Here is a 27988-nt window from a genome sequence, read left to right as displayed (position 1 = left end):
ATGCTCAGTTCGGTGTGTGTATCCTCTTTCAAAGGGCGCAAGGGTGGGAACAAGTCGTCCAACAAAGCATGTTACAGCGCAGACATGACTTGTCCGTCGGAAAGCGAGAAAATCGTGATAAACTGCGGAGGGGTGCGGCATGAGACCTACCGGAGTACCCTAAAAACGTTGCCTGGCACCCGCTTATCGTGGCTCACCGAGGCGGACGCGTTCAGCAACTTCGACTACGACCCCAAATTAGACGAGTTCTTCTTCGATAGACACCCGTCAGTGTTTTCCTTCATCCTCAACTATTACCGCACTGGGAAGTTGCACTGTCCCAACGATGTGTGCGGTCCCCTGTTCGAAGAGGAGCTGGCTTTCTGGGGTATCGATGAGACGGACGTGGAGGCGTGTTGCTGGATGAATTACCGGCAGCACCGGGATGCGGAGGAGGCACTGGACAGCTTCGAGAATCCAGAACCAGACGCACCGGACGACGAACCGGCGCTGGGCGGTGCGGATGGGGACTTGAAAAGACTGTGCATGCAAGAGGACGCGAGGAAAGCGGGCTGGTGGAAAACCTGGCAGCCCCGAATATGGGCACTGTTTGAAGACCCATATTCCTCCAAATATGCCCGGGTGAGTTACGTCTCTCCTGGAGGGACCAACTTGTTTATGTGCTGTTGCATAGTCTGCCTCATGATGTCTCACTGCTTGAGTCATGATAAGTTTTTGAAACTTTTTATTTTTTTTTTAAATGTTCTGTCCACATTGTCATTGAAACCAGTCCGTCAAAATGAACTGCAGGCTGACTGTCGGTCCCCGACAGGATAACTTGCATTAAATAGCAGGATATAGAGATATACTGGTATTGAATAATTAATGCTGATAGCATAGGGAAAATGGAAAATGGTATGGGAGCTATATTTATTGGTAGATATAGATTATACAACAACCAAAGGTTTTGTCAAACGCAACACATCCATGTCTTATACTTGATATATTACATATTTCAGACCAGCTGGATTCACACCGAATACCGTTTTATTGCTATCACAATTCCTATCGTTGTATCCTGCTACTTGAGAAGGTTTAATACATACCTGTCTCTAAACGTGGCACCCGCTGCGCCTCCTGCATCCAAACGCCCTCATTAGGTCACATTTGTCCGTTTACGATGCACATCAATGCGCCGTATTTCATGGTAGTCTTATTTATTGTAGCACTGCGCTGCTCATACGACGCCGATTCGTCAGTGTTGAAGTGCATGTCTTTCCCCACATATGCCCTTGGTACTACAGTCTGCTGGGTTGTTTTTTGCCAGTCCCAACCCCTCTCCCAGTTGAAGGCTACATGGCTTTTACGCACGGGCTTTATGCTGTTACGCACAACTCGCTCCTATTTTGGAATACCCTTTATTGTTTTCGTGTAAATACTTCATGATGTATATCTTAAAAGCAAACGTTTGATAGCATTTGATCATACAGGTGTACGAGTAACAAGTACTCCTCACTGAGTTTTTGATCTGTGGTACATGAAAACAGTTACAGTGGGCTTGTGGTTCTTTTTTTCTCAGACCCTCCAGTTACAGACGGAACCAGCTGCTTGATCACAGCTGCTTTGATTTGTGTTTTAGTGATTTAGTTTGATCACCCCTGTCTTGCACCCTGTCTAGTACTATTTAGCTGTTATGAGGGTGTGTGAGGACCATTGGATACTGTGGATGCATGCCCACTGTAGGTGCACATGCAAAACCAGACGGTCAGCTGAGACCTGCAGTGGCCAATTCATGCCATCACGCTGAAAATAGCTTTTGAAAAAAAACATCTTAAAATACAAATCACTGCACACTCAGCAATACATACTGTATCTATAATCACTGATGAAGGCAATCGCTGCACACACAGGCTGCTACTCTCTATTCCCAAACACACACATACACACACACACCCCAGGTATAGATCTACATACCTGGATTCAGTATCCTCCGAAGGAAGAGTAAAGTGTTGGGCTGTGACAGACAGGTTTAGGCCACCTGATCCGCCTCTCTGGACTTGGGATCAGGCAGGAAGGGCTTCTCTAAGTGTCACTCTCATCCCAATTGGATTGATTTCTCACTATCCCACCCATCTTTTCCTCTACTCAATGTAACAATACAGCACATAGTGGTGTGATTCTTTGCAGAATATCCAAGTGTTGCATGAGAGGGAGATAGCTTCAGGGTTTGGATTTTCAAATTAAATAATGACAGGAGCAAGGCAAAAAAAAAGGTGCTTGACATGTTTCTGGAAAAATAAATAGATTTGGTGCTGAATTCTAAATGATCATTCAGCACGAAGAGGCATCATTTGCAGCATTGCCATACCTTGGATTCAAGCTACTGTACCTGCTGCCTAGCCGCTAGAATGCTGTATATTATGCAATGATCAGTTTTACACCACATCCTCTGGTTACAGTGGCCAAGAGCTCATGAATCATACAAAAACATCCAATGAGTGTAATGGTTGCAGATAGTGGTGTTTGTGACGGCACGTTGGGGTTATGCAGGGTAGGTGCAGGTAGTAGGTGGGATTCATTTCAATGGCTGCAGCTCTTTTTGTGGGTGAACACAGCCCTGTTTCTCTCTGTAGGTCTAATATGCGAGCGCTATACGTCAAACAGCGTTGTGACCCAGATCACTTGTTTTTTTTTTCCACCCTCGCTCTTTCTGAAAGCATTATGTCCAACGTGGCAGAACCTCTTGGTCTTTTCGGTCCTGTGGGATGCAAATTATATGTGGAGAGAAAAAAACGGAGAGATGGAGAGAGGCTAGGACAGAGGGAAAAAAAAAACGAGATGCTGATGTGGAAATACAATGAGACAGAAGAGAGAGAGAAACGGAGAGAGGAAGCGGGAGACGAGAGGAAATAAAGGGAGGCAGAAGCAGAGACGTTACTCTAATGATTTAAGGGTTTTTTGTTTGCATGGCTGTAGCGCATCAGCAATCAATGTTTTGATCAGAGCGTTTCGACACGCATGCGGCTTTTTTCTTAAAAAAATAAAAAATAAATCCCCACCTCCTCCGCTCATGATCATCTGAAGCTCGATCGGGGATCTACCGTAGCAGCACACACATGTACAAACAGACATATGCTGGTGTCTGTGCTGGCTTTTCTGCTGCAGTAGACACGGGAGAGAGGAGGGGGAGCACTGGAGGAAGAGAAAAGAGGTGGAGTGGGAGTGAGAGGGATAGACGGAGCGAGGGAAATGGAGAAGGGGTGAGATAGTGGAGGGAAATATAGAGGGAAAAAAGGGACTGAAGGGCTGCGAGGGACACGGAGAGAGACAAAGAGGAGGAAGAGGGGTATTGTGATAAACAGGGAGGAGGTGACACCCACAGGGAGAAAGACGTTGTATGATGCGGGTGGGGACCCTTGTCTTAGCATCTTCGATTATCTGTGAAGGCTTGAGCTATCCAATCTTCCTACCCCAGCCCTCCTGCCTGCCTATTGATTGATAATTAATTGATTATCTTCTCTTTTGTCTATTTTTAAAGCCATTTTCTCTTCCTCTATCACCTCTTAAAATCTGAGAATGCTCACAAAGACTAATGCTTGAATTGGAACACAACCGTTAACACATTGACAAAATGTGTGGATGTATATGTTTCTGTTTGATGAGGTGGTATACAATATGATTTGCGACTGATTTCTTATTGATCTGTGCTCGGTTGACAAAGATCTTGCAGTGCAGCTAAGACGACATAAAGCTGTTTTATGATGTTTGACAGATTTTGATCTACTATCTTACTGTGTTAAAGTATAGTCTGCCTTAATGACAATGATCCTAATCGAATATCCAAGGATCCATCATTACTGACGGTGGTTATTGTGTTGTATGTTTTTTGTCATTGAAGGTAATCTAATTTGATGTAATCACTTGACACTATCTTGTCAAACGAAGTTAGAAGTTAGAAAAATTAAATGGTACAATTACTGAAAGGAATATATAGAAATTTTGGATATGTCAGGTGTTACAAGTTAAATAAGCACAAGTAAACAAAAAAAAATTATCTGTATGGTGCCCTATACTGTCGTGCCACTGTCCCACAGGTTTAGCAGTTTTGGTCACTTCCAGTTTCGCACCAGAAGTGCACGGTTGTCTTTCTCAGCAATCTCCTGACAAAGCACCATTTGTAGCTCAGCATGTACAAGATGCCCCTTTGCCCCCCCCCTGTGCCTGTATTTGGTTCATTTTCGGGGGAGCAGCACTGTGTCCCTGTCCCTGAAGGTCATGTCTTAAGGTTCATTGTTTTCTGTCCTTTTTCCACAGTGCTCGAGCGCACAATGCTGTCACAAACACAAATGTGACTGCCGTTGTGCCGGATGGCCTAAGAACATGTTGTCTCCGGGTAGAAAACCACTGTGGGGGAGAGAAAATAGAAAAGAAGATGTATTGATAGGCATCAGTGTATATAGATATGATGTTGGGTGGAAAAGAAATTGGCCTATAGGCAGGGTTTCGGTGATGTTTCCATCTTTGTCTGGGAAATTGCGTTACATTTTTAGGGGAGTTCATGAGACAGAGAAGATGAGTTCTGTGTGGGGTTGGAAATACAAAAAGTAAAGTTTTTACTTCTCCAACTTGCCATTTAAAACACCTGTGTTTAAAGCATGATTTTGCTATTAATCATTATCAGACTCATTTATGCTAGGACACTTCTAATTTCAAATAGTCTTGTGACTAATTGTGTTTGCCCCAGAGCCACGTACAGAACCTCCCGACTCTGGTCGGAGCTTCATGGGAACTGTGGGGAAGGTGACAGCAACCCTGGACTCTACCTTGCCGTATTCCTGCGTTACTTTTTCTGTTTACCCGTTAAGCTCAGCTTTGGCAGCGTCCCGGTGTTCGCAATGATGTGAAATCGAGATGATGATGCTCTTTTGTAAACTGAAAGGTCTTTAGCGCGTTGAATTGAACTTTCACTTTCAGCGGTGGGGTTTGGTATTCGTGCTTCCGAGCTGTTTCCATTCAAACCCTGACCCCGCTGAAAGGCCTATTTACCACTTCCAGTCTGGTGCCTCTCCCCGTGGGCTGCATCTGAGAATAGCAAAGAGAGGAAACGGAGGCCTTAATTTCATTCGCTGGTGGCAAATCTGTTCCTCCATTACTGATGAGAGGATGAGACTATGTACTTGTATGACCGTTTAGTGCATAAGAAAAGACGGAGGGAGATATTCTTAAGTGCTCACCAAGTTTATTAAGGTAAACTGTTTTCCTCAAGCAGTAGCTGCTGGCAAGGGCGTGATAATTAGTCAACCTGCCTCTCCTGTGCCTCCAATTGGTAAATGTATCGTGTTCTGTTTCAATTTTCCCTGACAATGTTTTGTACCGCAGGTTGTGTTTGCATCCTCGGAAGTCACAGTCCCTCTGTTTGTAACTTGAGCACTGTCTGTTGGCGATACTTTACTGGATATATGCTTGATGTCTCATAACAGGGGCAGAGACATGATCTCTGTTTTAAATAAGTGAGAAGCACTTTAAAGTGGTAAAAACAGAAGAAACTGCAGTGTTTGCTCTAGGATTTCTTTATCTGGCAGCAAGGTTTTTTATTGCGTCGCCCGAAGATATTTAGTGCGTCTGCTGACACGAGAAGGACTTTAGACACGCATTTGTACACAGTTGTAGTTGTCGAACAGTTCAATATTTTGGGACATACATATAATCACATTCTTGCTGAGAGTTAAATGTGAGGATTATAGCACTTCTACGTCTGTGCGGTAAATATGTATGTAGCAACCGGTTAGCTTAGGTTAGCACGAAGACTGGAAACAGGGTAACAGCCAGCACTAGCTGTTTGGAGAAAAAAAAGTGAATTTGCCATTTCTATGTGCCAGACTTTGGCACGGACGAGTAACTTCCTGAAGTCTCCTGGTTGCCAGGCAACTGCTCAGAGGCAAGAAATTGTTCGGCACATGACCCATCCGCAAATTGTAATTTTTCCACTTAGGTTTTCTCTACCGATTAAATAAACAAGATATAAAGTTTTAATTAGCAAGCTTTAAAAGTGCTGGTGAACGGATTTTGTTGTCCTTGAACGGAGCTGAACCAGCCGGCTGCTGGCTGCAGCTTCATATTCACTGTACAGACATGAGAGTGGTATCGATCCTCTCATCTAACAACTCTTGGCAAGAAAGTTTATTTTCCAAAATGTCAACCTACTGCTTTAACCATCACGTTACATTTCAGACAGAAGCATTTAACATACTGTGTGATTATGTTGCAAAAAAATTGCTTTCTCATCACTCCAAATACCTTTCTTCTTCTCGTTTGGACCTCCTCAGCCATTTCCTCCTCCTCCTCTGCCTCAGTCCATTTAGCCATGCAAGAGTTAAGTGCTGAATCGGCACTACACACCACTGTACTGACCTTGTGGCAAACCCTGGACATGTGCTCTTACGCTCTCGAATAGAAATGACTTCCGGACACCGGCAGTGGTGGAGAGCTCACACGGTGCCAGAGCCGATTACAGTGGTGGGAATTCGAATTCTCTTAATGGGGCAAATCTTGTCAAATCACACGAGAGAGCAGTGTATTGTGTACTACAGTTGCACAGACCGCCACACACATAGTATATGTAAACAAACAAGTAGACAGTGCGCGCACACTCACAGAGAAAAACAACACTTAATTGCGTGCTGAATCAAAAGTCCTTTCGCTGCATAAAGATCGTCAATTATTCATGAGCAATAGAACAGCACATGCTGTAACTAAAGAGAGACTTAATGTGGTATAGAAACACATTTACCCACTTCCATTACAACATGCATCTCACATTTGACCCCCTCGAACAACCGGCTGAACATAAATCACTCTCGGTGCCCCCACCTTTACACACTGGCCCATGCTCTGTAAGTGTAGCTGCCCATAAACCATCCAGCTGAGCGTCCACCACTTACAGCACACAGATAAATCACTTAATGTGACACGCCTCCACATGTAACTCTGCAGATCACTCTCACACATGCCAATGTCCCAAAAGCATGCCTTTTACAAATACATAGATCAACAGACTGGATGGAAAATAGCTGACAGATATTTCAAAAGAGCTTTCCAATCACTCATCATTTTAAGAGCTGAAAACTGATTTACATTTTCATTATTTATTGTCCTGTAGATCTTTTTTTTTTAAATCATGAAACAAAAGAATGCAACTTTCCAGAGTCAAAGGCATTATTAGATAGAGAAAAATAGAAAATCCACAGATTTGAGAAGTTAGAATCAGCGAATAATTTGGTACTTTTGAGTTAAATGATTAATTAACTATCAAAATTCCTAATTTATCTTCTGTTAATCAATTGATCAACTAATTGTTTCACTACTAGTGATACAATCATGCAATTAAATAACTTAAGAGAATAATGGTGGCTGACTATTTGGGGATTTTTTGTTCATGTTAGAAAAGCACGAACTTAATCTGCAAGCACCCCAGGGCAGATCATTTCTTATTAACGATGAATCTGTGGATTATTTTCTCGATTAATCAATTAACACATGAACGTCAGACAGTTGTGAAAAATGGCCATCATGAAGTTGACGTCATCAAATTGCTAGTTTTGCCCGACAAACAGTTGAAACTTAAACATATGCAGTTTACTATCACACAAGAAAAAGAAAAGCAGCGAACCCTGATAATTAAAAATCTTAATCGAGGGAACGTTTGGCGTTTATGTTTGAAAAAGCACTACTTTAGCTCTACTGATGACAAGTTTCTTGATTCAGCATTTAGTCTATCGTTGGCCATGGTGTCGTTCCACAGTGGCACTTAAACAGTCAAACTGCATCCCTGCTCATTCCCTTGGAAAATGACATCGGAGGGCGTCACTGGGACAATTCCTGTGTGACCATCTGCTTCCTCGTGATTGTCCCTTCTGTCCAAGTGGCAGCGGAGTGGAGGCAGAGCGAATGACTACTTTAAATAGAAATGTGATCTAGAGAAGTGTTTAAGAGTCTGATTCAGGAGTGGAATTGGACGGAGGTGCATCAGAATGTCGTGTTTTTTATAGATTATTTTCTCAAATTTAGGCGTTTATATTCTTTTGTTTACATCTATGAGTAGCACGACAGAAAGGTTTACAGCTCGTGATCTTGTTCACCAAAAAGGCCTTTGTGCATGTCCCATTTCATTTTCAGTTTTATGATGGACCTATGAAGTTCGTTATGGATAGTTACTGAAGCACAGAGGGAGAAAGGGCAGAGGGAGAGACGGCTCCATGTGGAGGAAGAGAAAGGGGAAACAGAGACAGGGCCCTGACTACAAGTTATTATACGGAGATTTTGCTAACCTCTATCAACACCTACGCATCGACTGGAAGAGTCTACCAAGTAAAGCTATCTATAAAAAGATCAACGATTTTAAACATGGTGGATTCGTTAAATATAAAAATTTGACAGATGGCGAGGGTGAGGAAGTCCTAAAAATTTTGAAGGATAAGAATCTCTCGGAGAGCATCAGAGATGCCCGATGGCTCATGGCAATGAATAGACTCGCTGTAAGAGCCACTGTGTCATGGAGCTGCTATGTCACTACGAAAAAATGTCCCATGATGCATTGTAACGAGGACGAAACACAAAATCATCTGTTCATAGACTGCTACAGAGCGCAACAGGTCTGGGCCTCACTTCAAGGCCTCGGCCTAGTCTTTAACGTGAACTATAAATCTGTGATGTTTGCTCTGTTTGATGAGAAGATGTCCGTTAAACAAAGAGAACTTTACCAGCTCATTGTCAGCATCACATGTTTTAAAATCTGGAAAACCAGATGTATAATGGTAATACAACAGACTGTAATGGATGGCAACATGGTGGTAAAACATGTCGTCACTGAACTCAGGAGAAGGAGAACTATTGATAAGAGCCAGTCCCTCCCGTGGCATTTGTTGGACTTTTGACCCAAGCACACAGCACTTTTTCTTCTATAAAGGCAGTCAGTCATCACAGCTACTAGAACAGGGAGAGCTTTGCCAAACTTGCGTTACATGTCTCGAACAATACAAGGATGGAGAAAGGGGTGAGGAAGGGAGAAGAAAAGGAGGATCGGTTGAGAAAGAGGGGGAGGGCTGCGTCGCAAGGACAAATGCACATAGCATGCTGCAGTAATCCGGAGTGAATACAAAGCAGATGAGAGGGAACGGACACGTGTACAGTTCACTCACCTCCACACGATGTTTGTTTGTCTTCAGAAAGGTTTGACATAATTGCAGGGAATTAAATGGAGGGGACCTGAACGCTAGAGCAGATACAACACTGTGTGTGTGTGTGTGTGTGTGTGTAGGAGAGCTTACCGATTCAACTGTAGTGTGTCAAGGAGTTGAGTCATTCAGGGAATGTCTCAAACAGAAGTCTGTGTTGTGATTTAAATTTTACTAGGATCGCTTCCAAGAGCACTGACCTCAGAGAGTCAGTGTTTTCAGAAATAGTATATACGCGAGGATTACCCCGAGCAGAAGCTAATTATATCTTGAAGTTCAGTGCCACCTCCCTCCAAACCTCAGTCGCTCCTCCTCCTCCATCTCCTCCTGCATTCGGGCGTTTGATGAGCCTGCCGCGCACATGTTTTGCACATATACAAACATGCAACACATAAAAACCATCCCGTGGCGGGATTCCTGTTGCGTCCCTCCTCTCAGCCATCTACTTCTACCAGTCCTCACCCATTTCCTCACCTCTACTGCCCTTCATTATCCCGCAGAGTCCCGTGTTGGATGCTGGCTGACCCCTAGCAACAGCTGACAATCTTCTGCTTTAACTGCCTGTCCTGGCTCGGACTGCATTGTTTCGATTGCATTTCCCTTGAGGCGAGACACGGCTGCAGTTCTTCTGGGACAGGAAAAGGGGAAGAGTTGCTCTCAAGAATTTGATATCTTCTTTGATATTACTTTCTGTCTATTGTTGGTCTGGTATTATCAGCTGTCATAGATCCCCTCTTTAAAACAAGCTGAGGAGCTATTAGATCAGTGCACCTTGAAATATTCTGCAATGATGGAACTAACACAACCAAAATGTCTGTCATGTTATTGCATGTACAAAAAGAGAGGTTTTTGCAACAATGCAACTGGTATAGCACTGAAATGATCACTCAATCAATAACTGATTATCTATCCATTGTTTAGGTTATTCAAGTAAAAATATTGTAGTACTACATTTACCTGACAGAGAAATGTTAATGGTTTCGTTGCAGATTCAGATTTGACACAAAAAATGTAACATTTCAGATATGATGCGTTAATATTCATAGCTATCCAGCATCATCTTAGAATTGAAAGCTCCGCCTTTAACAGACATTAAGTCAATTTAAAAAGATTGTGCTAATAATTCTAACTTAAACTTAACTGAACATTTGAATGCAGACCTTCTATTTTGCAATATTAATAGTTTTACTTTGCACACTAAGTACTTTTTCTACCACTGCCAACACCCACATTCCCAGTTAGAGAAAGGGTGAAAAACAAAGCAAGGCAGCGTTTGCCTGGGGGGGTGCCATGCTGAGCTGCAGAGCCTGAAGCTTCGCTGTTTGCTTGTTTATTTAAAGTGTATTAATATTGAACGTGCCACGTGTCAAAATTGCACCGAATCCTACAAAAGCGCTCCATGGGGTCCCCAGCGATGCACTCGCCAAGTGTGAAGTAGATCGGAATAATGGTTCCAGAGATCTGCGAAGGACAGACAGACAGACAGACAGACAACTCTTTGCTTTATAGTTAGATTGTGAAGTCAATGCCTTCAATACCTGCAATAACGTTTTTTTGATGACTTGGGTGAAGCAGAAACAACACAGCATTGATATATTATTAGCTTTTAAGTCAATATAACAACAAACCTGTTAGCAAACAGCTGCGTATTTACAGTATACACATACGGAGCGACATCATCATGGAAGTCCAATACCCGCTTTGTTTTCAGCTCTGGTTTTGTTCTCTTGAGGGAAATATCTGGCTCCTCTCTGCTTGATGCTCCACTATGTTCACCAGCTGTTCACTAACTTTGTGTGTGCACCGTTAAGGGCTGAGCAGATAAACATACAGCGAGGTTATCAGAGCTATTGCAGCTAAATACAACGCTATGGGAGCGGTGAGAATGAAGCAAAACAGTAAAGGTGCAGGCTGTAAAAAAACAAAACAATTAGCTGAAAGAAGCTAAAACACTCTTTTGAGCAGAGGGGACCTCTGAGCCAGATAATAATTCTCAAACCCCTTTCACATACAACTGTTGATAGATAGAAATTCAGCTGCTTTAAATTCATTAACTAATGATGGTCATTGGTCATCCTTTTTTTAACATTTCACGAAATGACTATTCAGATTAATTGAAGTAGATAAGGGCAGTCAGTGGCTTTCCATGTGGTATCAACTGTATTTTGAAGACTTAATGTAAAATGACGGTCTGAATACTGTAACTATGGTTAACATAGACATGTTTCTTGAGCCACGCCATAAGATCTTAAACTCACATGAGGAAGCCTTGAGGTAAAGGGTCATAAACGGCCAAAGTTATCCATAATTCAATGCATGAAAAAGAAAATGAAAGACTCTCTCTCTTTCCTCTCAGTTTTGCTGCTTGTCCATCTCACACACCATGTCACTTAAAGGAACCCTCTTTTGATCTTGTTCAGGAGTGTTTGACTATTAGGTTGACTATAATATGAGGATTTATTTATTATAATTTTAGCCTAAACTATCAAAACCTTCAATTAATCCACTCAGAATATAACGGTGATAATGACAACAGTGATGATGGTGGTAAAAGTGAAGGCTATTCCTGTAACCCACCCAAGGTTACACTCGCACTGCACGCTAAGTGGCTACTTTGGAAGTCTCCGAGTGATGGCTGCAGCCATTCACCTAAGATAATAGATTAATCACCTGATCCGAGTCCAACCCAGTGCACGGGTTGCCCTTCAGCAGAACGTTCTGTATTTCTTTTCAATGTTCAATTTTTCATGCCTCATTCAGGTGCAGATTTCACATCATCCTGCAACATCTTCTTATCATTGCTGCAGTGGTCGCCCATTTGCTTTGCCCTCTGGGAAAGACTCCACATGCTCATTCTTACCGGGCGCTGTTCGTCACACTAATGCTGATGAAACATCGCCGTCAGTGCACATGGAACAAAAGCAAAATCCTGTATCTGTCTTTATATCTCCGTCAAGGTCACTCGCCCTTGCCCTCACACATGCTAATCTTTCATCGATCAATCAGCAGCCGGTCTGAATGATCGCGGTTCTGCTCTCGCTCCTCTGCATTCAGCCCTTTATGCCAGCTGTGTGAGCAGTATTTGGCTTCGTCCTGTCCTTGGTGCCTGAAAGCAGAGGCTAACGCAGTGGTTGTCATGGTGACAGAGAGCCAGGCAGGGCTGTGGTGATACTGTAATGATAAAGCTCTTCTGGATGGTGCCGCAGTAAACACAGCGCCGCTCGGGTCCCGTTAAAGAAGAGCGCACCGTCGTGCATGCAAAATGCCCGTAGTGCTAATATCAGCTCCGACAATCTCCCCTTGGTTATATCACCTACATTGATGCTCTCCCAACACCTCCTCCTTTCTTCTTCTCTGTCTCTTTATTGCACTTTCACTGTCCGATGCCCTGCTCTATCCCCTTGATTGGTGAGATTTACGTCATTGTCTTCTCTCCTCCGCTCGTCCTTTCATCTCCTCTCCCTCCATTCCTTCACTCTCTCTTCTTCATTCATCCATCAAAACACAATCAATGTTCTATCATCAACTTCCTTTTTACGGTTGCTCTCTCTCTCTCTCTCTCTCTCTCTTTCTCCCCTCTCTCTCAGAGGCTCTCTCTCATTTGCTTCACTCTCTTTCTCTCTCCATCTCTGACTCCCGCCCTTTTAAATTTATGTTGATGATCTTTCCAAATCTAATTTCAGAGTCTAGAGAGCGAGGGAGACTCTATTGGGCCTTGAAGGTCACTGGACGGCAGGTGTCACACATAGTAGCTTTAATGTCGGGGATTCAACGCATTGAGCTTCACACAAACATTACAGTGGGCCTCTGACTCATACATTCAGAGCATGTCGTCCAGACCAGAACACGCACATACCTTCATGTTGCAGCGAGGAGAGGGATGGAGGGAGAGAACAGACACAAAGTGCCAGGAGATGAATAAGTGTGAAGTGACAGATTGCTACTCCTCCTTTTATCATCTTCCTCTACCTCTTTCTTTCTCTCTGTCTCTCCACTGATCCCTCTCCATCACCTCAATGCAGTGCTCATGTAGTTACCACTCACTATCTGCGATCAGCAAGTGTGCAAACACACCTCCTGTGCCCATAGGCTGTTTGTCTCTCTCACATTGTGAGTCATGTCCACACACACACACACACACACACACACACACTTGTGCCATCCACTTACGCCAACAGATGTAAACACAAGCACATACAGTATACACACAGACGCAGCCGCACCTGATGTGTGGCGTTAGGTGCATTTTAAGCAGTGGGGGTCTTCTCTATCACACAGCAGGTCTCTGCTTGACATGCTGCTGCATATTTAAAAAGGACAGGCCGCTGTGATGGATTGATCAATATTGATTTGATGTGTAATCCACTGTGCTCTGCCATCTTGAACTACTGTATCATTTAATTACTGAAACCCCGAATGGACCTTTGTTTCAATATTGTATTGTGGCTTTTAACTACGTGGTCAAATTAATAACGGCACAGTACTGGAGGTAAAAGCTGCACTTACCATGGTTAATGTTTATCACAATCTAGGTTTAATTTGTGCCCTTCTTAGATCTGCATGTATTGGTGTCATTGGTGAGTCTAGCTTTTCTGCCAGAGAAAAACGCTATATCGACACTGACACAATAAAAAACAGTTCACGCAGCTCCACGAAAAATTGGGAATCACTTCTCGCTCTGCTTATAAATCCCTGAGGACCGTCTGGTTCTGTCTTTCGTCCGGTGTCTTCAGCCTAAACACCAGTGACCCGGGTAGAGGCTGGACAAAATTTTGCGCAAGCTCTATACATTTTTTATTATAATACAGGTATGGGTGGCCTTTTTGAGCAACATGATGTGATTGTTCGACTTCAAAACTAATCTCCTGACATCTTGCCCTCTTTTTCTTTTCTTTTCGTTTCATCTCACTCTTACTTTGATTTCCTTTGTCCTTTCTGTCCTCTTCTTTGTCTTTTTTAAAAGTCCCGTTTGCATGACAGTCACATTAAGATCATCAGAACAGTGATCTACTTTCGGTTATCTTTGCAAAACGGGATACTTTCCTCTTGTTTTTTTATTTGTGTTTTCCTACGCATGGACCCACATCGTCTGGTCTCCCTCTCACCTGTTCTCCTCAGTTTAAGTGTTATTATATATATCAATAATGTCATCGTGAGGAATATTGGCAACAGTAACAAACAAAATAAGTGCATAACACTTCAGAACAAATCTCTCCTTCCCTAATTTGCACGTATGAAGTATTTCTGGTGTCCAGCCAATGAGGGGGCATCCTGAGATGGTCCCACTGGTGCTATCCTGCTTCCCTAGGACATGGGGGCTGGTATAGGGGTAGAGGTAGGAGGGTCATTGAGAACCTCTGTGTATGTGTGTGTGTGTGTGTGTGTGTGTGTGTGTGTGTGTGTGTGTGTGTGTGTTTTCATGATACAGAGGGGTACAGCACTGCAGCAATCTGAGAAAGTAGGTCAGACACCGACTAGTGACAAACATAGGAGAGGAGAAAAGAAGTAGGGAGAAGAGATGGAGAGAAAAGAAGGCGGGAGAGGTTGGAGGTGTGGGGGTAGAGGCTTGTGAGAATATAGAAAACCAGACAACCTGGAACACACCTGATAATCTAAACTGCCAAACTATTTAGGATACGGATATGATCCTTAAAAAAACATGTCATTGCAATGTGTTGATTTAACTGAACAATTTCTATAAATAGGCAACGCGACAAGATTTTGTTATAAGACACATTCTGGTTTCGGTTTGTAGTCCGAGTAGTATTGATCAATCGTGTTCAAGCAGTCCATGTGAAGAGCAAAGGAGGTAAAATGCATTGGACGAAATGCAATCTTGGAACCCACCGGCTGTCGTCTGACGATGATTTAGCTTTTGATTGGTTTAAAATGAGCTTGTAAACTGTCTACTTGTGGACCTATCCGGTCGTACGCGTCGTCTCTCAACTCCAACTCCAGTCGCTCACCTCAAGTTGCTAATCGGACTGTAGACAATGACAAACGCACGGAAGCAAAGTCTTGGCCGAGATAGCAGGCTACACCAGAACCCCCAAAAATATAGTCCCTCGCCCCCAGAGCCTTATCCGTCATCAGACCGATAGCCGATGGGTTTCGAGATTGATTGAACAACAAATAGATACCAAAATAACAACTTAAGATCACAGATTGGACACCGCTGACTTCCCTGGAAGGTCACTTCTTTGGCTAAATGTTTGTCAGCTAATCTCCTGAATAAATAAAGCTGCTCTAGTCTTAAGTGTTCTACTGATTGTATTTCTGTCATGAAGGCACTTAAAGAAAATATGTGTAAGCTATCATCCAATTTCAAAATCAAAGAAAACCTGCAGAGAGAAGCGAGACCTTTCAAGAAACATAAATGGAAACTGGTTCCCTCCATTTGCTTAGTTATAAGGCTTCCTCTTATACGTTTGTTGCTCTTTATTACATAAAGGCATAATGTCGAAAATACACGATGACACGCAGAAACACACTGAAGGCACTCAGGCTTCCTATATATATGGGCTCCACTCAAGTATGAGTTACCTTTCTCTTTCACTCTTCAGGCCATGTCTGTTTTATTATTTATTTGATAACTGCATCTATAAATACACTGCAGGGCTTGTAGGAATGGACCGCAACGGGGAAAGATTGTGCAGTAGCACACACTGGTGATATCACGCTACTGTCATTGATTCAGTGACAACTGAATGGGTTACAGTATGTAACAATACGCTCGGGTAGTAATAGACAGATGTACATCACACAGATATTCAGAGCTAAGAAAATTGCCTTTGAGCGACAAAAAAAGCAATCAAACCTCAAAGATAAACTCATTTAGAATACAACAGCTTATTGTTTGCTTTCTGTCCGGGAATTTCACCCCGAGGACGAGGAAGTAAACAAGCAAACATGGAGCTGTAAGACATTGTAGTATAGAAAGGATGCCACTTGTAGGAAAGGTGCTGACACTACTGCCCAGATGTTGAGGGAGTCGAGGCAAATGCCAAGAAACACATTTGAATTTGAAACTGAATTATTTGTTTCCTTCTTTCCGGTTAGAAAAATGACAGTAATTCAACGAAAGTAGCTTCACGTTTACATACAAACGTGTTTCATGTCAAAAACATTAAACATTGGAAAATGTTCAACATCTTTTGCTCAACAAAATAATCCATAGAGCAACAAAATCAAGAAAATCTTTTATTGTAAATTGATGTTACGTCTAATGTGAAGAAGAGGCTGAATGATATGATGGGTGATGCTACCCTGCAGCTTACTTGGACCATCAATCAAGTGGAGGAGCAGGAGGGGAGTCCTCATTTAAAAACATCCCTGTTGTAAACATTGTAGCATTCTAAATATAAAAAAATAACAATAATACTGGTATAAAAATAAGCCAACTGCTTGTTTGCAGGGTTTGACATCGTACTGTAAGTCTGTAAACAAATGTTTGCTTGGAAACTGCAGCTCACTTTGACTGTTGCACTCATGTTTTCCCTCTAACAACACAGAACACACAGTGAGCTGTAGGATTCATGTGTGAGATTTCCACTTGTTAACTGGACTACAGCGTGCACATTATCAGCTATCTATTGATATTTGATCTTTTTCCATTTGTCTTGTTTTATGAGGTCCTTTCAGACTCAAAAATCAACAGGTCCCACAGGTTTTGGGTCAGACTATTTTCTTTAATGGTATCAAAAGTGTGTGACCTGTTTATTCATATTTGTTTTAATTCAATATGTTTTGAATCCAATCATAGCTTATTATTAATGTAATATTTACTGTATGATAATATTAAAATAATATGACCATTTTAATATTAAAGTTTTAGTACTATTTAGATGCAAAGACCTCAATGTAGATGAACATGACAGAGTGAGAAGTAGTCAGGAGTAGTTTTTTGTACTATAAGATTCACACATACTCATGTTGTCTTGAGGTTTTTCTATGTTCTTGTTGCTGAATTTCTTGATTTGCACCTGACTCTTTACACTCACTTTCTCTTTCTGCTTTATCTTTATATCGTTCTTCTTTCTTTCTTCCAGTATGTGGCATTTGGCTCCCTGTTCTTCATCCTCATCTCCATCTCCACCTTCTGCATGGAGACGCATGAGGCCTTCAACACCATCCTCAACAAGACAGAAAACGTCACAGTGGGCAACACGACCCGTGAGGAGATTGTATACGAGGTGGTGACTGACAGCTGGTTGACATACGTGGAGGGTGTGTGTGTCATTTGGTTCACCATTGAGGTCCTGCTGCGAGTCACCTTCTGCCCAGACAAGCTTGAATTCTTCAAAAGCAGCCTCAACATCATCGACTTCGTCGCCATCCTGCCCTTCTATCTGGAGGTGGGCCTGAGTGGGCTGTCCTCCAAAGCTGCCAAGGATGTCCTGGGGTTCCTGCGTGTTGTCAGGTTCGTCCGTATCCTCCGAATCTTCAAGCTGACCCGCCACTTTGTGGGCCTCCGTGTCCTGGGCCACACCCTGCGTGCCAGCACCAATGAATTCCTCCTGCTTATCATCTTCTTAGCCCTCGGTGTCCTCATCTTTGCCACCATGATCTACTATGCTGAACGAATTGGCGCCGACCCAGATGACCCAACAGCCAGCGCCCACACCAACTTCAAGAACATTCCCATTGGATTTTGGTGGGCCGTTGTGACCATGACCACACTGGGCTATGGAGATATGTACCCGGAGACGTGGTCAGGGATGCTGGTGGGTGCTCTGTGTGCCTTGGCTGGTGTGCTGACCATCGCCATGCCTGTACCTGTAATTGTCAACAACTTCGGCATGTACTACTCTCTGGCCATGGCCAAACAAAAGCTGCCCAAAAAGAAAAACAAACACATTCCCCGAGCACCCCAACCAGGGTCCCCCAACTACTGCAAGCCAGACGCCCTGGCTATGGCTACTGCATCACCGCAAAGGCTCTTGGGAAATGTCCTAGGTGGAGTGATGGGGCCTGGAGGCCTTGCGGGAGACTGTCCTCTAGCCCAAGAAGAAATTATAGAGATGAACAGAGGTGAGAGATTTGTTTTTTCATGTTAAGTTTCTTTATTTTGTCAACAAATATTATCTTTTAATATCAAAACTGACTGTCATGCTTCAGGGGGAATATGACTTAGGCATACACAGGGGTGATTTCAGGGGTCCATTGGAGAAATAGAGAGCCAAAGAAAGAAGTGGGAGCCCTATCAAGAAGTGATGCATAGTTGATTCTGGATCCACCCCTGAGAAATCACTGGCCCATCAGAACCTATGTGTAATTAATGATCAACTGGTAGGTCCACAGGCACCCATCTGTCAGTGAAGAACAAAAGAAAATGAACTCAATTATCTATTAAAACAGCTTAATGCGTCTCAGTTTGGGCTGACTGTACACATTTTCTCTCTGGCATTAGCAGTAATATCAGGAGGAGAGGTAATTTGGCTCTTTGTTTGCTCTTTACATGCTGCAGCATCAGGCGTCAGTCACATGCAACAATAATGCACCTTTAATGCATTACTTTACTGCCTCAGTCATCAGTGAGACAGAAAATATTGGTTTCATCAGTGCTTCTACTACATCTTGTCTACTTGGCTTCCCTCCAGACTAAAAAGGTTTCCTGTAGGTTGTGTCAGTAGATTTTTTTAGCAGGAAGTTGTATTAGTCAACATTTTGACAACTGGCTCCAAGACTGCTCTCCAATATCATCACTACATGGTGTAACACATTTTATCATATTGCCTCAGTGAACATGTGGGTATCATTCCCAAACATTATTTATCACTCGACATTGACGGTTTGTATGTACATTATATATATATAGACGTGATTGTTTTGTCTCTAAGATTTAAAAAATATTGGCAAGTTACCAAAGCCTAAATTAGTCCAAAATTAGATTTACTGGTATGTAAAAAAGAAACAAGCAAGCAATTGTGTACATTTAGGATTTAAAAATGTGATAATTTTCCTATAAATTGCCTAGAAATATTGTTATTCGTGACATGTATTTTCTCGCACTTGATCAACAATACAAACGTATATTAGCATTTGTGATGAATAAGACACACAAGATTTTCTATACTTTTCTCATAATTCTCCTGTGTGTGGTTCCTCCACCTATTCCTCTAGATTCCAAGCAGAACGGCGATGCAGCTTCGGCCGCCCTGGCTAACGAGGACTGTCCCACCATCGACCAGGTGCTGAGCCCAGACGAGAGGAGCCCCATTGGGCGAGGGCCTACCCGGGAACGCTACCAGCAGGACCGCGCCTGCTTCCTGCTCAACACCAGGGAATTCCGTGCCACAGATGGGAATGTGCGGAAAGGTACGTTTCACACAAGGAGACGGATACAAAAACATGCACATCTTACGTAAACAGATCCACACTGCAAGATGCCAGGCACAGCATACTGTAAACCTACATATTATATACGTCTGTGCAGCTGATGCAGATAAGTACACAGAGGTTACTGTGTAAATATAACAGCAGATCCAAACATTTAGGAAAGACGGTTTGGATGGAAGAGCACACATGAACTTTGGAAGCCTTAACTACAGCTCCAATTACAGCTAGCAGCAAAACACACACACACAGTCATGTAGTTAAAACACATGCATATACACTTCTCCTCTGCTTCTACTGTTTCCAACTCTTCACATTGATATTGTCTGTGTTTCCATTGGTATCATATCTTATTTATTCTGTCAGACAATTTTCTTCTGTCCCTCTACTTCTCTCCATTCTCTTTCTTACCATGGTGTCTGAATTTTGTTCCGTGTCCCATAATGTCACATTCATTCATGCTCATTAACACCCTCTCTCTTTCTCTGTCTTCTGGACTCAAACATCTGACCATGCATTAATTTACTTCTCGTCACTTCTGTTTCTCCCTCTCTGTTTCTCTCTCTCTCGCCTACCTTACATCCTGCTTTTTTATTTTTTCCTGCGCCCCCCCTCCCCCTCCCCCCCCCTCCCCTCCCTTCCTTCCCCCTCCCTTCCCTTATGTGATGACTTTCCCTCCCTAACCTGCCGCACATTTTCCCTCTCCTCTGCCCCATCTTTAAACCCACGCCCTCATTTCCCCTCTTCCTTTCCTTTGTGCTACACCGTAACAACCCCCCCCCCCCCTTTTTTTCCCCCCCCTATGTGCATTACCTTCGTGTTCATAAAATCCTGACACTTTTATTATTTTACTACTGCAATTCAACCACCACCACTGCCGCCAACCTGCACCAAAACACTCCCTCCAAACTTTCAACACCCCTTGTTGACGACAAACTAGAGGCAGCAGCCCTGGCACCCAGCCCAGACTCCCCTCTGACTGAGGATTGGTATAAGATGGAAGGGTCTCTGTTACAGCAGGACCTCAATGCAAACTCCACCTCCTCCTGGATCAAACCATAGACCAGAGGTAACACTGACAAAAAGTTAAAAAGTAGTGGAGCCCTTAGCTAGTCAGCTTTTGACTGAAAACATACAGAATTTTTGATCTGGCTCTCCATCACGTAGCATGTTTTGCAGTTGCACAAACTGCAGTACACTCCAACACGCATGTAAACACAGACGTAGCTGCACACACTATGCATGACTTCAGATCACAGATGCACCACCATATCCACAATGTTGTGTCTACATTTTCAATAGTGTTTGAAGTGTCACTCATGAAAAGCCTTCTGAAAGTGTGCTGTCAGTTTTACATTAAGCGAATAATGCAAACGGTTGAGCTAAGTTTAGGTAGCGCTTGAATCTGAATATCAAGATTTGGGTGGCATTTTAGGGTGCGTCTGATTTGTGAGGTATCTTATCCGATGAAACCTAACCTCAGCCGAATATCCTAACTGCATAAAAAAAATTGTCAATTCAGCGACAATCTCTATAAACAATGTACAAACATTTTTTTTAAAAGAAAATGGGATTGGTCTGTGATATCGGGACACCCACAATAAGAAGTGCGCACAAAGACGTGTACACTTGTGTGAGAGCTTACAACTTGCATAGAGTCATGAGTGCAAAGAGCGCATCCACGTGGGAAGTGTGTATGTGCAAATACATCCAGCAGCTCAAATGAAAATAACCCAGTTGTCGTGTCCTGTGTCAATAACTAATAAAACATAACACTGAAGAAGATTGAACAGAAGCAGCGGGCCACGTTGTTGTCTGATGTGCCTCTGTGTTGTTGTTGTTGTCTCTCTCTTCAGGTTGTGTCATATCACGCGTGTGTATGTGGGCTTTTTCATTCTTACGTGTTATACACTGTGTCTCTGTCCTCTCAATGCCGAGTGTTGTGTTTGTGTTGTCGTGTGTGGCTTAATTTTGTTTTTCCCTTCTACTGTGTTTACTCGTGTTACTCCTTATCCCACGGACCTCCACCTTGGCAAACAAAAGCACTCACTGCAATTTAGAGAGGCTTTGCCTTAACAACAAACTCTTTCTACAGTTTTTTTTTAAGTCTATATATGTACATGTACTCATGCACAGGTCAAACATACTCAATGGCACTTAATCCTTCTATTCTAGAATACATTTCAGGCTCAAAGATGGGCACAATTGCATGTACATATGCAGTATTTTATGTCAAATCAATTGGCCAGCCTTGATAGTTTCACACTGTTGTGACACTGAGTAAAGTGTTGTATGACAATCATCTTTCCAAGGCCTAAGGTCACTGGGGTCAGTAGAGCCATCCAGGTCAAGGGATAGTACCTCTTGAAACATGCCACGCTGAAAACAAGCAAATATTTTAAACTGTTAATGTAGTTTCTTAATTCAGCTTTGTAAACAAGGCCAGTTATCGCTATACTTCTTTACAAAAAATACTGTGTTGTGAGCGTGTAATGGATCTGAAATACTACTCCCTAGACCACGTATCTGTGCTTTCTAGTGTAGTCCAAAGTTCAGGACCTTTTGTATTTGTGCTGTGGAGGCCTGGATAGAAATCAAAAGGATTAGGAGCTGCACTCGGTGACTGAAACACTTATTTACCAGACAGACAGACAAGCGCTATGACAGATTTGATTGAAAAGTGGCTACATGTTGTCTAAGGTAAGCAAGCCTCGAGCTTTCCGAGTCCTTCACTTACAGGTCCCTGACATTGCTCTCAGTTTCAATGGTTCTTATGTATGAACTGCAATTTAAGTCTTATAAAAATCCCTCTTTAAAGCAAATCAGGAGTCCATTGAAGACAACAAGTGTCATTATGCTGAAGCTTCAGGGTTTGGGCTGCACTGTGATTCATACATTTATAATGGATCTGTAATCTATAATATTTAAGACGTTGAGGTCTTGTGCACTGGAGGAAGAGATTTTACTTGGTGCTTACAGTAAATACCAGTGACATTTGATCTGTTTGCCATCTCGGCAACCTGATTCTCTAGCATTTGATATATCTCATGTATACAGCCCTGTGATACACATATAACCTTCCTGACGGCTAGCGCACCAACATTAGTCAAAAACAACCCATTGGGTTTATGCTACGTCCCTGTTCTCCTCTGATGAAAAAACATTCTCCTCCTTGTCTTTAAAGAGGGATTCTCACGCTGTCGAAAAGTTATTCTTGTGTGCTTCAGTTGTGATTTATTTCGTAGATACTCGCATAAGATGTCTTTGCAAACTTATTTTTATTACCTCTTCAGTTCCTTCTCTTTGATTGTTGGCCATTTGACTTCCTACGCACCCAATGCAATATGCATGTCCCGCTAAGGTCAAATGGTCAATCACCCCTTTGATTGCCCACTCCCAATCACTCCTCTAGACCTTCTTCAAGGGCCTCGTTTGTCTCTCTCCCTCTCCACATTCTCTCCTTTCAGTTCCTCACTATATGTTTACGAGTTGTTTTATTTCTTTTATTTATTGGGGTTTTTGTGCTTTATTAATGTCCTGTGTTTCTAACTTGGTTTGTACGTCTTTCATTACCTATTTTTGTGGAGTATTATGTTGTGGTTATTTTGAGTTTTGTGTTGTAGTGTGAACACTTTATATTTTTGATGTGCCTAAGATTACGTTAGACTTATTTTAAATTTATGTGGTTATGGTCTTTTTTTCTTTTTTTTTAAGTCTTTGAGTTTTGTACAATTGTGTTTTGTTGTTTGATGTTTCGATTTCCCCCATGTTCTTCCTGTGTTCTCCTTTGAGTTTTACTATCACCTATTATCTGTCTTCTATGGATTGGAATGATAAAAGGAAATTGCCAACACAACAGTGAATTTATTAACAAAAAAACTGGCACAAATCTCACTGGTTCAGGACATTTCCAAGAACTTATTTGACCAAAAAACCTAATTATTCATTACTAAATTCAACTAAAGCCATAATATGAAAAAGATGAAAAAGAAAGTTTTAAGTAAAAAACTTTTATAGTAAAGACGGGCGCATTCGCTCTCCATCCACATCTCATCCCACTCCTTGTTTACGCAGTTTTATATTATTCATAATTAGGACATTAATTAGGAGAGATTGGTGGTGGAATTATATTTCAAGACCAAAGGTTTTATAATATTCACTTACTGGCCACCACAACACATCTGTTGTTTTTTTTGCTTGTGCTCACGCAAAATTATTCATCACAGACAATTTCTGTTGTAGACAGTTATTATGTTAAGTGGCTCAGTACAACAGGCTACAACTAAATAAAATATAATACCTTTAAATTCAACTCCCTAGCTCCTTTTGTGTGAAAACGTGTCGGTGTACTCGGTATGTAAAACTTGTCCTACATTGTCTTGCATGTCCTAATGTGCGTAACAATACTACTGTTTCTTTCAATGTTGCCTCATCACAACAAACCCGCAAATATTTTTTTGCCTCAGCCAGATTTTTACTTACTTCTTACAAAAGAAAAAAACAACTTATAAATAAATATGTATGTATATGAATGAGAAGTATCACATTTGAAATGGATTTGAGCTTTAATGACCACAGCTGACGCGTATGGGTCTGTAAGACCTACATACCGCTAACAAGAGGAGGCAGGTTACAGTTGCATGTCATCTAGTTTCCCCAAAAGACACCCCAGGTTCTATATGTACTGTATGGACACATACATGGACACATTATAGGACATATGTCAGCTTACATAATAGCGACAGTCAAATAGCTCTCTGCCTTTTACACACATACAAGAATGATTAAGCCTATTTTTTCGGTCCAATCTTTTTCATTTTAAATGATCATTTCCTTGGTAAACAGTCTGGTCAGAATATTTGCAGTTTTTCCTCTCTCTGTTCCTCTGTGTTTTCCCTCTCCATTACCTCCTCCTTCTGTGATTAACACTCATTCTCCATCCCATTCCCAGGCCGCCACTTCAGTGCAAGTGTAACTAAAGTCTGACTGTAGGTAGGTACGTACTCCCTTCGTAGTGTAAATTAAGTGTGACTTTGGGCAGGAATTATGTCATCACTGACTGCAGTGACAGCCAGACTCACTAATTCCCCTGATAGATGACCCCCAGAGCACAAAACCCCTGTTGATGTTGTAAATACAGTACTTAGCACAGTGAGGAGGAAGCTAGCAGACCGTGACAGACTGCAGTGGCTGAGACATGATTAACTTTATCAGCGCTTTTATTGTCATTTCTGAGAACTATCGTTATCTTGAATTTGACCAAGCAATACTTTTATACATCAGCAGAAGCAAACCGATGTACCAATCAGCCAACTTTAAACCGGTCACTGACATATATCGGAAAATCATCAGAACCACGTTACTGACGCATCTACATTATTCTTCATCAGTTTCACCTTCATCCTGTCATCAGAGAGGAACTCTTTTTTTTCCTTTTTACATATTTTACTCATATCACACTTGACAAGTGTTTTAAATCCTTTGGTTTCAGACTAAAAAGAGAAAATTAAAGGACATTTGTTTAAAGCAACAGAGACAATATCAAATATAGAGTTTAAAACGGCAAACATGAACACTTATAGGTTTAGCAGTTGCGTCTTACTATGTTTGAAGATCATAATGTATATGAAGCATAGTATTCTTAGTCTTTTTATCGCGTGAGCAGTGTGTACTCTTCCCTTCATTTTTCTCTCTTCACTCTGCATGCAGAAGAATAGAAGCAACGGAATTTCACAGTCGAATCAAAGCCCTTTGTTGTAACTGCATAATGGACTTTCCAACTTTATTTATGTGAACTCCCATAGTGAATACTCGTCATCGTTAATCGATAGCACCCAAGTAAAGCATAATATTTGCACATTTGAGCTGTTGGGACATTACTATGACAGTTTAAATAAATACTACTAGGTTCCCTCTACATAGTAAATTTGTTGTCTATATTGTTATACCCTATATATGTATATTTCTTTATTTAAAAAAAAAAAGACAAACTTATTTTAACGGCAAAATCAAGACTTTTCTAACTTTTAATGTGAAACACCAACAGTTGGTTGCATTGCAGCAATTGAATGTGGCTCTGACACGGTGTCAGAGAGCACAAGGCTGGTATGAATTAGATACAATTAAGATGGATTACATGCATACATTGTTTCCTGTGAAACTCTTGTGTGCGTGAAGGCAATGTGAAACCAGCACAGGAGTGGTGGAGTACACCACCAACAATTAAAGCTACTATAGAGAGGTAACTACTGGATGCGTTCAATGTATTCAATCGACATTGACGAAAAAAGGCAGACCAAACATTTGTATCAAAAACAAAGTTTGATTTCACCAAATCTTAAGGATTGTATCTCTGTTCATTTGGGCGAGGTGAAGGGTTTATCAGATAATGTTAATTTAAGATTAAAAACAGGTTTGTTTGTTTTTCTCTCTCTCTCCTGTGATTCAGCATCACAAACATGGCTGCCACTTGATGCAACCTGACAACGTGTCTCCATACATTTGGGTGGTAGAACTAAACTTGAGATTAAAGCAGAACCACAGATTGACCAGACAGCTTCTCAGACATATTTGTGGGACAAGCAGTTTATGAAACCCACTGAAAAATGTATCATCAATATTTTACTGAGTTGCCATCCGACTAATGCGCCTGAGCTAGTCAGAATAAAAAAAAGGACTTTTTCTTATAGTTGGCTCAAATGATGCGTAATCTAGAGTGGTGGCCACTGTGCACCACAATATTATTATTTTTTCATTTCAGCAGGAAGGACAAAGGGCGGCATACTGTAGCAATGGGTGCTCTTTGTTGTCTGACTGTGGCCTTGCGATGGTTGGAGTTTGACAAAACATAGACACTTAATTGTTAATTTAGTCACAACCTCTGTTAGCATTGCAGTTTTATTGCATTACATCCAAGTTAAATTTCAGCTAATGTATCACATTCCTAATAAAACTGTAAAACTCCATCCATTATGGGTCAGTTAGCCATTGATAGGGCAGATTAACTGCTACCTAACAATGCTGTTTTCCACTTCACCTGATGCACTCCTTGCTACAGGGGAAATTCAACGTCTGCATGCTCTGTTACACATAAATACAGCGGGAAAGGACACACAAGCCAATGTGTTATTTCTTAGATGAATTGGTTTTGTATACCTACGTTCAAGTACATGTATTATACTCTAAAGTCACTTGCACAAGTGGGCCGTGTCATTTCCCACTGTAACAAAACGCAAACTGATCTCCATTACAGGATGCTATTACTGGGGGATAGGAAGTGTTTTTAAACGTTGCAGGGAGAACATTGTTGTGTTGGCCATCTGAAGTTTACAGGAACCCAAAGCAAATTATAAATGGGCTGTTTATAAAGTCGAATGCAAGGCAATTCATTGTTCTACATAACTTCTTTGGTGGTCTAAACGTTTTCACCTAGAACTTCATGTGGTCAACTCCTACACTGTATCAGTGATATCTATGCATTTACTACTTGTTTTTGTGTTAAACTGTATACTGGTAGCCTATTATAGGTGTTAAAACTCTTAATATCAAAGAAACTTTTGCTTTTCTGTTTTGAAAAAAAAGACATATCATAACTCGCATTTTCTTGTCTTGTCTTGTCTTGTCTGTCTTGTGTGTGTCTGTCCCCGTCTGTCCTTTATATGTCTTTATCATTTGATAACATTTACAATTTCTTACCCTTAATTTTTTCTCTCCACTTATGTGATTCTTTTTGGATTTTGATTTCTTCTTATAACATCTTAAACCAATGCTGTGTAATCTTCATAACAAACCACCTGAATATGCAAAATTTGTCATAACATGCCAACACATCTCAACCACGATTTCCTTTTATTTCATTGGTATTCGATATCAATCACAAATAATCTAATCTAATGAATGCTTCGATGATTCAAATTATTTTCTTATTAAAGCAACGGGCTACGAGAAATCTCGCAGTCTCAATAACATATCGGGAATGGCTGGGTCATCGCTGCGGCTTGCTCCCATCACTAGCCCACCCTTTGAAACCTATGAGGCCCCAGGACCACTGCGCCGCTGTCGCTCCCCCATCCCCTCCATTTTGTAGCAAAAAAAAAAAAAGGATGTCCCTGATTGGATGTTAACAGATGCCGTGGATTAGCTGTGGACTGATCGCATTAAAGCCTCCATTTGGATTGTACACCGTGCAAAAACAATAGCAATAACGTAAAATGAACTTGAATGTAGAAAGAATGACCCCTTGTCTTGTGAATCTAATGGTTTATGATGCATGAATCAGGTTAGCTGATGGGGTCGAATACAAAGTGTACACTGTTATTTTAGATCGTAGAAAATGTAAAAAATAAAAAGATTTGGATGGGTTAGTAAATAAAATAGTAGCAGAGATTAAAACAACATTATTAAAACAAGTGCACAGTTACATTATATAATTTAGGATTAAG

General features: G+C 41.7%; 1 protein-coding gene across 6 annotated transcripts; it reads left to right on the top strand.

Annotated features, from left to right (window-relative positions):
• LOC142951884 (voltage-gated potassium channel KCNC1-like) lies at nt 1–27947 on the top strand. Of its 6 annotated transcripts, none has more exons than XM_076093748.1 (5): nt 1–621; nt 17261–18167; nt 18222–18242; nt 19416–19529; nt 27479–27947. In XM_076093748.1, exons 1-5 carry the CDS (start codon nt 1–3, stop codon nt 27631–27633), a joined length of 1818 nt encoding a protein of 605 aa, XP_075949863.1. In that variant the 3' UTR covers nt 27634–27947. The 6 variants fall into 6 exon arrangements, with proteins under 6 accessions (XP_075949863.1, XP_075949858.1, XP_075949862.1 ...); XM_076093743.1 differs by adding an exon at nt 21404–21424 and having other exon boundaries at nt 17261–18242; nt 19335–19529; XM_076093747.1 differs by lacking the exon at nt 18222–18242 and having other exon boundaries at nt 17261–18160; nt 19343–19529.
• The last annotated feature ends 41 nt before the right edge of the window (nt 27948–27988 follow it).

This window comes from Anarhichas minor, unplaced genomic scaffold (genome assembly GCF_050575085.1).
Source record: "Anarhichas minor isolate MPS153535 unplaced genomic scaffold, ASM5057508v1 ptg000017l, whole genome shotgun sequence".
Lineage (NCBI taxonomy): Eukaryota > Metazoa > Chordata > Actinopteri > Perciformes > Anarhichadidae > Anarhichas > Anarhichas minor.
Note: the sequence above shows the minus strand (reverse complement) of the source record. Positions and strands in the feature narration are given on the sequence as shown.

Coding starts and splice junctions, on each gene's coding strand:
- LOC142951884 (XM_076093743.1), top strand. CDS start 1: ATGCTCAGTTCGGTGTGTGTATCCTCTTTCAAAGGGCGCAAGGGTGGG. Junction 18,243..19,334: donor AATTATAGAGATGAACAGAG/GTGAGAGATTTG, acceptor CTATTCCTCTAG/ATTCCAAGCAGAACGGCGAT. Junction 19,530..21,403: donor AGATGGGAATGTGCGGAAAG/GTACGTTTCACA, acceptor CTCTCTCTTCAG/GTTGTGTCATATCACGCGTG.